Source organism: Corapipo altera, unplaced genomic scaffold (assembly GCF_003945725.1).
Source record: "Corapipo altera isolate COAL_440 unplaced genomic scaffold, ASM394572v1 60935, whole genome shotgun sequence".
In the NCBI taxonomy this organism is placed as follows: domain Eukaryota; kingdom Metazoa; phylum Chordata; class Aves; order Passeriformes; family Pipridae; genus Corapipo; species Corapipo altera.
The window spans coordinates 351,048-363,381 of record NW_020885003.1 but is presented as its reverse complement, the minus strand read 5'-3'; the positions used below and the strand labels follow the sequence as shown (position 1 = coordinate 363,381).

Genomic DNA, 12,334 nt, shown 5'->3' with positions numbered 1-12,334 from the left:
TGGAAACAGTTAGAAAAGCAAAGACCTGTCTGGGGATCTGCATCTGAGACGGGTATCTGTAATGTTAGGTTTGCTGTGCATATGCCACATACACTGTGTATATGGTGATGAGTGTTTCTTGCAGTATTCAGCCTGGACTTGTGTCTGCATTTTTCAGGCAAAATAGCAGAGAAGATGCCCCCTGCACATAGGGATCAATAACAGAAGTGAAGTCTGCTCTCAGAGGAGTTGCAGAGGTGACAACTTATGAACCTGCCTTAAAAACTCAAAAAAGGAAATTTCAGTTTGCTTGCCAAGCAGGGTTTCCCAAAGTATTGAGATGTATTTTCTACAGGAACCACTATGCTCTTCTACCCCTTACATTTGCTTCAGCGCAAAGAAAGTGTGACTTTATCAAAAGCACTTAGTAACCACAATTAAACAAAATGCAGGTCAGCCAGTTAACAGAGACTTAGATCAAAGAAAGGTTTTTGAGTTACCATGCAATATTTGTTTCAGACAGTGTGAGAACTCAATCATGAATAGCAGGAATTAAAATAGTGAAATGAAGACACATAAGAGCGAGTTAATGTTCCATGAACTAGTTTATTATTAGCCACAAAACAAGCCAGTAGTAATTAGCTTTGGACAAAAACAATTACCAAGCACTCAAACAGTTGTAATTTTTCATCTGAAGGTAATTTATTTTTTAATTTCTGAAACAATTAGCCCTACATTTTTAAAACCTAAATTACCTTTAATTGGACAAATGGCTCTACTGACCCTAAAACAATGGTACACGCTATAGTAATTTCTCACCACTCTTATTGGGCTCTTCTTGCATAAATTTTCTGTTTAAACCACAACACAGCTTCATGTAGCTAGCACTAGTTCTTGTTCTTTGGTTTAAGTGCCCTCAGTATCTCAGAGCAGTGTCACGTGGCAGAACTCACACTCTTCTGATGACTCAGGTGAGAAGTCATTTTCTAAGTGAACTAACGCTTCTAGGATCTGACCAGAAAGATCAGAAATCCATTTCTGGTAAAGTGACAGCTAGGTCAATCAACCACTCCACCACCAATGCCAGTGGGAACAGACTGAGGGTAAAAACAAGGGGGAATTCAAGGGCAGTGATACATCACAAATACAAATTCTGCCTTTGAAACTGATGTTGACAGCAACAAAAGATACTGCTTTTCATCTTTCCCCAGAAGAGAAGAAGAGTCCCCCAGAGGCACTGGAAATGCAAGGTACTTGGCAACTGACTCCAGGAGGTGGAAGCATTACAACTTTCTCATTGCTGCCATCATGGACAGCCTGGATAGAGAAAGCAGGTAAGCAGGTTCTGCTTGTTCTGCTATGGGCTCTCATAGTTTCCACTTGCTGGAATGGTGAGTTGGAGGCAATTAAGACCAGATCAAGTCATTCTAGACACAGAGTGATCCCACTGTGTGGGATCAATGTTGGAGAAAAAACAGTGTGGTTTTCAGGTACTTATGCACTAATTGCTTTCTTCATGTTCAGGTGCACCCAAGGATCACAAGTGCTGCACAGACTCTGAGGAAAATGTGTTCAAATAGTGAGCAAAATGCACACTTTCCAGCATCCTTTCACACCAAAGATGAGTACTTAAACAATGCTGACAAGGTTCACGTTCTCTTCACAGCTCCAAATGCTGCATGGTTTCACACTTTAGGTGCCAGCAGTTTTTCAACACACACTTTATTTAAATAAGTATATTTAAAAATATATATATTTTATATATATTTACATATATATAAAAATATATATTTAAAATATAAATATATTTTATAGCTCTCTAAGACCCTCAGATAGAAAATACTACAGGTGCATGTGCACAGTAACTCAGAGATTCACTGCACCCTGCGTATAGACAGGCGAGGTCCCTCTGAACTAGATCACTTGAGACAGTATGGGAATTAATCACTGAGGGCAGGTAGAGCTGGGCATTGTATGCTGAAGCCAACATTATCACATCCACACTGCCATTTGAATTGTGCTAGCTTCCACCTAGCACATATTTAGAAGCTCCAATTAGACCTGCAGGTCACTATGTAAATGTGAGAGTAAGTGCCGTGCGTTATCTCATTTGATGCTGTTGTCTATTCCCTCTCCTTCTTCTTCATTAACTCCAACACAACCTACTTTCTGAATATATTTCAGATTAAAAGCTGTAAGTCTAAACCAGTGGTTTTCCAGCAATAGGTTACAGGCTTCTTCTTCTTGACAATTGTTTCAAATAATTCTTAGCAGGCACCAATGTTGAACAGAGTATATTTCTGTCTGTATTGCTACAGTCTATTTTTAGAATTGCAGAAATGTACCCAAACAGCCAGTGGTTTAGAACTAAAAGCAGTTAGATCTCTCTCCTTTTCCTTTTCCCAAACCTCTATTTGATATCTAAGAAAAACAGTCATATGCTGAAGTTACAGATGATTTTGACAGCCAAAAATAGGATTAAGAAAAAAAATCAGGTTTGAATGAATTTAAAAACTTCTGAAGTCAGAAATTTTCATCTTTAATGTAGACATAAGTCCATTTTAGTACACCACTGTATAATTTATAAATCCTCTCTGTGCTTCAGAGTTACTCAGTGTATCCTTTATGTCCAAGAATTTACAATATGACTCTATAATTGGGAAGATCCATCTGATTAGTTTTGCTGTCTTCAAAGTTGTACATACTTCGAGAGAAAACAGGAGTGACATACATCTTGTCAAAGGACAGAGAACCTTGGCAACATAAGGCTGGTCTACTTGCACATGAGTATCAGCAACTCAATTTTTAGCCTTAATATCAAATCAGTTACACTTGTATTTCACCTTTTCTGCTGTCCAAAGCAGCAACAGCAGCAGGGAGGTGAGACAACTGCAGATGAGTGCTGCCTTGCTCCCACAACCATGATGAACTCATTTTTCTAAGGGAACGCTGGAACAATCTAGTGCAAGAGCTGCTGCTAATTTCACGGGGACACACACATGGAACTTGCTGTACCCATGAAATGGCTAGCAAACCTAGAAGAATCCTGTAAACTTCTAAAATATTCCTGTAAGATTACTACTACTAAGATCAGCAGGTCAGATATGCCTGGGAAAAGACATGTGCATCAATACGTGACTTAAGCTCTCTTCTTGCTCAGAGAAGCTGTGGATGCTCCATTCCTGGAAGGGTTCAAGGCCAGGCTGGATGGCGCTCTGAGCAATCTGGTCTATTGGAAGGTGACCCTGCCCATGGCAGGATCTTTAGGGTCCCTTCCAACCCAAACAATTCTACTATTCCAGAGCCGGCATTACCAAACCTCATGAGCAAAAGCCACTACACCTCTAAACTGATATTGCAAAGGCAAAAATCCCTCCAACATTCACACCAAAAAACCACAGAAAAATTCTCTGAATGGAGAATATTAACTAGCTTATACAGCCAGCCAACACTCCTCCTCAAACTGTTGCAATACCTTAGTCAGATTCCAACACAGTGGCTGATTACTTTCTGCCCTACTTTCTAAGGGTACTACTTACACTCAGACAAATAGCTACAAATTTAAAGATAATACAACTTAAAGAGGATAGTCAAATACCCTCTACAAAATTCTGATTTCTTCCAATTGTTTCTGGAATTTTTTGGGTTTTGGAAGGAACTATGAAGAATGTCATAAAGTGGCAGTACATCAAGCTACATTAGTTTATTTTTAGACCCTAAAACCTATACATGAAAAAAAAGGGACCAGTCAAACTGTGTCAGCATTGGGGAAACATTTATCTGTTATGCAATTAAAGTAAACTCAAGAAAACTGTTTCCGGAAAGACAGCCCAATTTTTGTGATACCGCAAGTAAAGCCTCTGCTCTGTTTTATTTGCAGGTATCAAAGAGAGAAATCAAAACTAAAATCCCTCCTGTGTTCTGGTTTAAAGGTAAGTATGAATGCCAAGGCTCTACAGGACCATGCTCCCAGAACGTTTTCTCTCAGGATTGTTTTGTTCCAGCTCCTGGACTCAACAGTCCCCAGAGCCAAGGGTGGAGCGCTGTGAGTCACACATGCTCTAGCAAAGGACAGCAATTACACCATCCCTGCTCTGTGGGACTGAACAGCTTCTCAAGAGTGACATGTGGATTCCAGTCTGAATTTACAGAAAGTCACAGCAGGAAGTATTAGCTTTCCTTCTCTCAGTTGTCTTTGCAGACTGTATGGAATCCCTTCAGTATCTACTTGGTTGCAATTTCTAGGAGCAGTATTACTCTTCTGTTCCCCAGACATGAAATTATTGGCCTGCCAAAGAAAACAAGCTATTCCCAACATTAAAGGAAGTTAAAAATCCACTAACAACAAACATTTTTGTTCTTATTAATAAAACCAGATAAGGCATTCTAGCTACCTGAGCAAAACGAGCTCTCATATGATTGAATCAAACTGGAAGAGCACGACAGTGGTGTTGCAGCAGTATTTTTCTGATGCCTTTAAAGGCCTAACCCCCCACCAAAGGGGCAGAAAAACTGCACTTTTCATAAAAAGCAACATGTGCTTCCCATCAGGCTTGGCTCTTACACCTCACTTCCCTGTGGATGCCACAGCTGATTCATTTATGGATGTGGTTAAATATTCAGAGCATCGACCTGATTCCAATATTTTGTAATTTAACACCACTTGGCATTTACTTTGGCACAGGGATCCCAAACAAACCATTTTTATGAATTCTTTGTAATATTCTTTTTAAATGTCACAGAGTTCATCTGTCATTCAAGAAATAAAAAAATCAAAGCTTCTCAGATTTTGCTTTTCATCTATTCAATTGATAGAGCTTTACCAGAGAGGAGGGCAGTATGGACAGTATCATGTTGAAAAGAAAGGCAACTTGAAACAAGACAAATAGAAAATTTGTCTGCAGAGGTATCAAGCATGAATGAATAAGGGAGTCAGGGGGATTTTTCTTCAGAGAAGTACTACTAGTATAGGAAATACCTGAAAAATCTCACCATGGTCATCACTAGTTATGAGCATCTCATAGGCAACAGTATTTATCTTCTTAAATAAAATGAACATAATGTGATTCTACCACTGCTTCTGAAGTACTATATATATATGTATGTGTGTGTGTGTGTTGATACTTCCTCTTATTTATGGTACACCAAACCTTCTTCTTTTTGCATATAAATATTTTCATGAAAGGTTAAGTGAGTAGTTGTAACAATATTGCCTTGTGCTAAAAGAAATATTTAAAAGGAAGGACAAATAAAGCAGATTACCAAAAATTGCAGCTAATAGGTAAGGAAAACTGAAAATTAGCTACATGGCTAGAGCATCATGCCAATGTTACCCACAAAACCATCAAATCTAATTTGAAATCTAATTCCTATTCTCTAGGAAATCTGTAGGTTCTAGTTGTTTAGTTGCATCCTCACTAGCTAAACTATAAGAAGCTCCTTCTGCATTCTAGTCCAACTTCTCTACGTTGAGAATAATGGGTAAAAACAAGAGAGAACAATGTTTCCATGTAGTCTAATACACAGTTTACTTTAACACAGTAATGTAATGACCCAGTGTAATACTCTAAGCCCTGCTGCTCCAAAGACAGACAACAATGGGATTTGTACCATTGTTTTGTCAAAAATACCAGTACAAGCAGGTGAAAAACCTACTGAAATCTATTTCAGCCATAATGCTCACCACAAATGATTTCACTTAGATGATCTACAGGAGGTCACAAAACAAAGTTAAAAGCACAGCTTCAAGTTGGGTGGCTTCATCTTCCTTTATACACCCTTGCTGTCTCTTACGTGGTTCCCCAGGACATTATGCTAAAGGAGTATTTACATGGCACGGTGCAGTTTTTTGCAGTGCTTGTTAGGTTAGCAAAGTGTTATTTTGCCAGAGAGAATGCAGCACTTCTAGGTCTTGGGATGATACTCTGCAGAACACACACCTTAATTATGGGTAGCTATTCCGCACCAGTCACAACAAGCCCAACTATCTTAAAGTTGTCATCAAATTATATTTAGAGTATAATTCACACCATGTTTTGCACTTGTCTTGCATTGGCTCAGGATTTCCAGGAAGCTGCTGTACCTTATTGTTGTTCCCTGTAGTCGATCGATTTTCTTATTCAGTTCAGCAATGATACTGTGCAGCTCTGTGATGCGTTCCTCGTAGCGCAGCGTTGTTCGCTCCTGCACATCTTCATGCTCTCTCATCAGGTGGGATTGCTCACACTAAAGCAGAGAAACAAGTAACAGAAAGGGTGTTATGAATACCTGCATGGAGATCAGATACAAGGCAAAAGTGCACAGCATCATGGTTTCCTTACTCGTCCTTAGCAAGCAAAAAACGAGAGAGACAAAATATTGACAGGTACACAAAGGTATGTAATTACAAAATTTTAGAAACTGACAGAATATGCTGTGTACTTTTATCATTTTTTTTTAAAGGGTAGAAGTTGCCCCTCCTGCTTGGATAAAAAACACCATTTGCAACTCAAAATAGCTACAAATATTGATCTTTGAATCCAAGAGATTCAAGGTACATTATGAATCTTCAAGGATCTTCCCAACGTGCTCTGAATTACAATTCCTATGGCAAAACCCACATCATTATGTGGGAAATGTAGAAAAGAAAACTAATTACACTTTGAGGTTATGGGTTCTTCTCTAGTATAAGTATTTGGTTTTAATTAAACTTTAAAAATAATATAGCATATTTTTATTATGTTAGTATTATATGATAGAATGTTTATGATTAGAACAATTAAAAGGCTGCTTGTTTTTTGTACATATCACAAAATCATCCTTCTTTCCCACAGAATTTTAAATCTAGCCTCTTTGGCCTACTCTTCTGACCATCAAACACCCTATTTCAATTACAGTAAACAACTACAGTCTACTGCAACTATGAACCAGCAGTGCATGCTGACTGAAGTTATGCTTGGTAGTGGCTGGAAAGAGTAAGACTTTTAACTTTTTCCTTCTGATGCCCCCCCTTCATTCAAGCCTCCTTGCACCCATACAACGGTATGTACTATGCTGTCAGAAAAGAAAATTCACAACCAATTGACAGTATAAAACCTACAGTCCTTTCACTGAAGACCCTGCAATGTAAAATCCTAGTAGCCATTTCTAAAGATTTCGTACAATCCTAAACATCCACTGGTCAGATTATGTGACCAATACATCTGTTCTAGAACAAGCAGCAATCACAAGTATTGGGGCCATGTTGCTGAGAACACAGCTGCGACGGGCAGGGTACGTCTCCAGGATGAAGGACCACTGCCTCCTCAAGATCTTGCTTTATGGTGAACTTGCCACCGGCTGCCACAAGAGAGGAGCCCCGAAGAGAAGATACAAGGACTCCCTGAAAAAACATCTCAGCCTTGGCCATATTGATCAACATAACTGGTCTACTCTGGCCTCTAATCGGGAGGCCTGGAGACACACCATCTAATAACACTGCTGACGCTTTCGAGAATGCACGCAGCATCACTCTTGAGGAGAAAAGACAACGCAGAAAGAATCGTGCCCTGCACAATATACCACCTAAGGAGCCCTTCCACTGTGCCTTTTGCAACCGGACTTGTCCATCTCGTATTGGCCTTCCTAGCCACCAGCGCGCTTGTAACGTGGGTAGAGCCTTTCTCAAATCTTTGTTTGCGAAGTCTAGCCATGATGATGGAGGTTCTCCAACACTGCTGTATCAAAAGCTTTTTCCAATCAAGTAAACACTCCATAGAGAGGTAACTCCCTAAACCCTTTGTATCATAAATACGACATATCCAAACTAGCAGGTGTGGTAGAATTTTCATAGTTTGCTCTCATATTTTTTGGTCACTTACACTCACAGCTTGAGAACATCACCTATATAAAAGCCTGATTGAAAACTAAGATTTCCACTGACCTTCAATAATATTTTTATTTTAAATTTTAAATACAATTTGTTCCATGATTTTTAGATTTCATGAGTATGCACACTGAAAAGTAGCCCAGACATTAGAGGACCCTTCCATAGACTACAACAAAATAGTTTCTTACTCCAGCTGTAGCCAAAAGCACTTTTGCCTACACTGAGAGCAACAGATCACATCATCACACTGAAAAAGAGAGCAAAGGGACACAGTTTAGAAGACCGAAAATATTCACCTCACTTCTAAGACTTCATGTTGGCAACTGATATGTTTATAGATATATATTATAATCGTAGAAACTTTCCACAACTTATTTATCACATTTTCGGTTTTTAACATCGTATCCATTTGAAGAACTACCACGGCCTTCAGAGTGCAGAAAGAACACAGAGAAAACGTTTCACAAAAGCTTTAGAGCAGATTTAGGGGGAATAAATAAAAATCTAAATTTCCTCTGACAGACACATATGTCCACAAATGGTACCTAAGCATTAACCAGATCAATCAGTTATACACACTGGTGGGTTTTTTTCCTTTTAAACCAAAGAGATGATTTCAGATGGAGTGTATAATAACTGTTTTCTGACAATAAATAAAAACCCTATCACAACAATTTTTATCTCTCTAAGCTATGCACTGAAAAGCAGAATTTGTATATCTTGACTGAAGATATATGGGCTCTCACTAATGGACCCCAGCCAGATTACCAGACTTGCTTTCTGTTTTCTCCAGCTGTTTCTCAGTTACCATTTTTCAGGACAACCATCATTTAGTGACAGATGTACTTTGTGAACAACCAGAAGTCTGGTAATATAAGACAATAGCTTTACATTTGATTTTTTTAAAAGCGTTCTTGAATTATCTTAGGCAAAAGCAACTGAAACGGGCTGAAAGGAAATCTCTGTGGAAGACAGGCCATGATGCTAACTAAGGACTGCACTGCCTTGGAGGTGGGCACAGAATTACATCTCCAAAGCTCTGGTCATCCATGACAAGCCTCAACTGAGAAAGGCAAAAGCATCCAAACAATGGAAACATAGTTCAGTATGGATGCCAAAATGCAGCCATGGAAAATTCTTTTTGGTATACAGGATTGCTCTTTGTTATGGAACATTCATCTCAAAGCTCAAAATGAAAAAGAAACAAATGCATCTTTTGGTACCCACTGCTGAATTTTTTCTCTGGGATATTGCAACTATTCATCATCCTCCTTAGTTTTTTTGTTCTTTGAGTCTCAGAACAAAATGATCTGCTACCAGTTTTTCTTTCTTTCCAAGGTGTACAATATAAATTAACAATGACTGGAAACACCATTGTCTGAACTCCTGACGGTGACAAACAACCACAAGAGCAAGAAGAGTATGAGGAAGAAGCATGGTAAGAGAAAATAATTTAACCCAAGTTTATTGTCTCAACATGTGATTCTTCTGCCTATCAATGTACAAAAATTCCTAGTGAAGAAACACTAACAGTGCATTAAATTATGTTCACCTTTATGTTAAATTTGCAGTGTTCAGTCAGAGGACAAAAAAAAGAACCACCAGCAGCAGTGCTCATTAAGAGATGCCCCAGTGCCTCAGGCCCTGCAGAGACAAACACCGGCTATGGTGTTGTTCACCAGAATACAAGTCATCACCTGAACAAGCCACAATGATAAACCTGTCTAACAGGATTACAGGAACTAAAAGTCTTTGCTCAACTAACACAGTACTTTAATTTAAGAGGAGTGGCAGATTTAAAAGTGGCAATCCATTAATCTAAATTTATGTGTAAATACAAGTCTATGGTGCTAAATCCTCAATCACGACAACATGCACAGTCAGAATTAGTTGTTTTGTTGTATATTTTGTGCATACTTGATGTGGAAGATGAATACAAGTAAGTACACAGAATTAATCCACGTCAGATAAGGACATCACACAACAGAATGAGTAATTTCAATGTTCATCTGAACACCACTTCTATTTCAAGTTACTCTGTTAAATGAGAAACGGAAGCCTTCCTGTGAAGTTCACATGTTCTTACATGTCTGCAGAGAATGTTGCTTATGTTCATATATAACTACAGAGTGTTGGTTTAATTCTTATACTGAAATTCTGCTGTCCCTCCCTATATTCTGAATAATCAAGAGGATGGTAAAGAATTACCACTGCAGTAATGGGACACGCTACTGTGTGATACACAGTCCAGAATTGTACAGCACAGTCTTCATTACCCTGTGTCTACAGCTATCATGGAAACTCAAAATTATGACTAAGAACAAAGAATGAGAGAGTAGGAGTACCTTGTGAGAGGAGATGAAAATATAACATGTAGTAAGTGAATTGAATATTCTTGTTGTATTTACTGAAATGTTTAGCATGTTATTAAATTCCATGTTCTAACACAAAACCGCAGAGCTCGATGTCATAGGATGCAGGAAATTCCAAGAATGTAGATAGATTAGAAAGCAGATTATATAAATCCACAGAGGAAAGGACCATATAGGACTACAAAATGCAGTGCAGCCTGCTGCTCACAGATGTTGGCAGAAAGGTGGGGGAGTGTGAAGGGGGACAACTCTATGCATTTCTTATGCTCTCCCTTCACACGTCCAGTATTTATCACTATCAAAGCCAGGACACCACGGCAGGCAGAGCTAGCAGAATACACTACAATTCTCATAACAGTGGAAAGATTTTTGGAAGAAGACATTAGTTGAGATTGACCAGTGCTTTATGGTAAATTTCATTCAAGAGATCACCTCGTTGCCAAACTGCATACTGACAAAAACACAAGAGACAGAGATCTGCTGTGTTACTAAAATAATAGAGGCATGTAGAGAAAAATTATAGCAGGTCTCTACAGACTGCAGATTTGGAAGCAAGCATGCTACAACCACCAATAATCAATTACATCACTTTACAAAATTTTAAGCCCAGGCTATCCAACTATCTTTCTTCACCATTTGTCATTGATTACTTGAATTGTGGTTCCCCAGATCACCTCCACTCTGCAAATCATTAATCCTTTCCTCAAAATGCCTCACATGCCTCATGAAATGATGGGAAAAGTATTACCAAAAATGCGATTTAAGAGCTATTTGTTCCAGAGAGTATTTACCATGTCAGCTGAAATGAAACATGTGCTGCCTTTGTAAGTATAATCCAGATGCAGAATAGAGACTTAATACTGGACAACTAACATCTGAGTATGGTTATGCAGAACCTCAAACACCTCCTATTTAATTTATGCCTTCTGAACTTCTGATTGACATTAGACAGAAGATGTAGAGGAAAAAATTGTATGATACAATATGAATTTGAATGAATCTCTGTGGAGCAGGAGGAAAAGTTCAAAAAATTATGTTAAGTGACGTATCTACTTGGAAGTGATGCAGTTAGAAAGAGAAGAAAAGATGGAGTGGTTCACCAGTCTCAGTCTCAGTACTTAAACACAGCCAACGCATTGCATATATGAGTTGTGTTTCTTTAATGGCTTATTCCTTAAGAAAGATTGTATTTTATTTCCACTTGAGGGCATTTTAAAAAAAATAAACTGAAAAGAGATAAAACATTAAAACTTTTTAGAAATTTCTCATTAAAAAGTAATTTATCTGAAATCTAGCTAGCACGCTAGTTTCCACATATTTCATATGTGAAAGGTGGTAGTCATCACTAGACTTGTGTTCATAGGCACAGGGCTCAAGCTCATGTAACAACCCTCAGCATGAAAAACTGAGTGCTATATACACATGCATAATTGATACCCCATCAAGGAAAACACTGAACAATCTCCTGCTAACAGAGCACATGATAATTGGGATTAAGGACTGATCCTTAATCCCAGTTGCCATCAATTCAGTGCTGAATGGGAGCACCTACAAGGCATTCTTCACTAGCTGAGAGATAATACATGTATTTTTAAACAAAGATTTGGAAATAAAAGTAAAACACTGAAAAAACCTGTGGTTAGCATGTGGTCATGCAGAATGATGTGGATCATTTGGATACAGTGAATCATTCTGACAGTTTAATGATTGTTAAATGCAGTCTCATATCAAACTGTAAGCAAGATGGAGGATTCTATCTGAAGAATGCCACAGAAATTAAAAAAGGCTCTCCAGATTATAGCTGATATACCATATTAACTCTCAGCTTGGCTCTGCCGCACATATTGAGGGGAATAAAAACATGAAAGTGTTTTTTATTTCTGGATGTTGCATTGATGGTCTGCAATAACAGTGTCACTTACAAGCCCATAAACCTTTAAGGTAGCTGAAAAAAACCATTAGGAAATGCAGGCAAAGGCCAACATAAGGGAGGACTGAAGTAAAAGCCCAGTTGCTGCATTTGGTTTGAGTTTAATTAACACAGATACCAGGTCTTTCCAAAATGCACTGAATATTGAAGACTCTAAATCTGCAAAATCGCAGGACGGCTGAGGCTGACAGGGACCACTGGAGGTCA

At 38.5% G+C, this 12,334-nt stretch overlaps 1 protein-coding gene across 5 annotated transcripts in view; it reads right to left on the bottom strand.

Moving 5' to 3' along the window:
• MCC (MCC, WNT signaling pathway regulator) overlaps positions 1–12,334 on the bottom strand; it is a 184,968-nt gene that overhangs the window by 54,848 nt on the left and 117,786 nt on the right. For all 5 annotated transcript variants that reach the window (XM_027667207.1, XM_027667208.1, XM_027667211.1 and 2 more), the window contains one exon: positions 6,062–6,204. In XM_027667207.1, the coding sequence (XP_027523008.1) occupies positions 6,062–6,204 (143 nt within the window). The remainder of the gene's footprint in view (positions 1–6,061; positions 6,205–12,334) is intronic.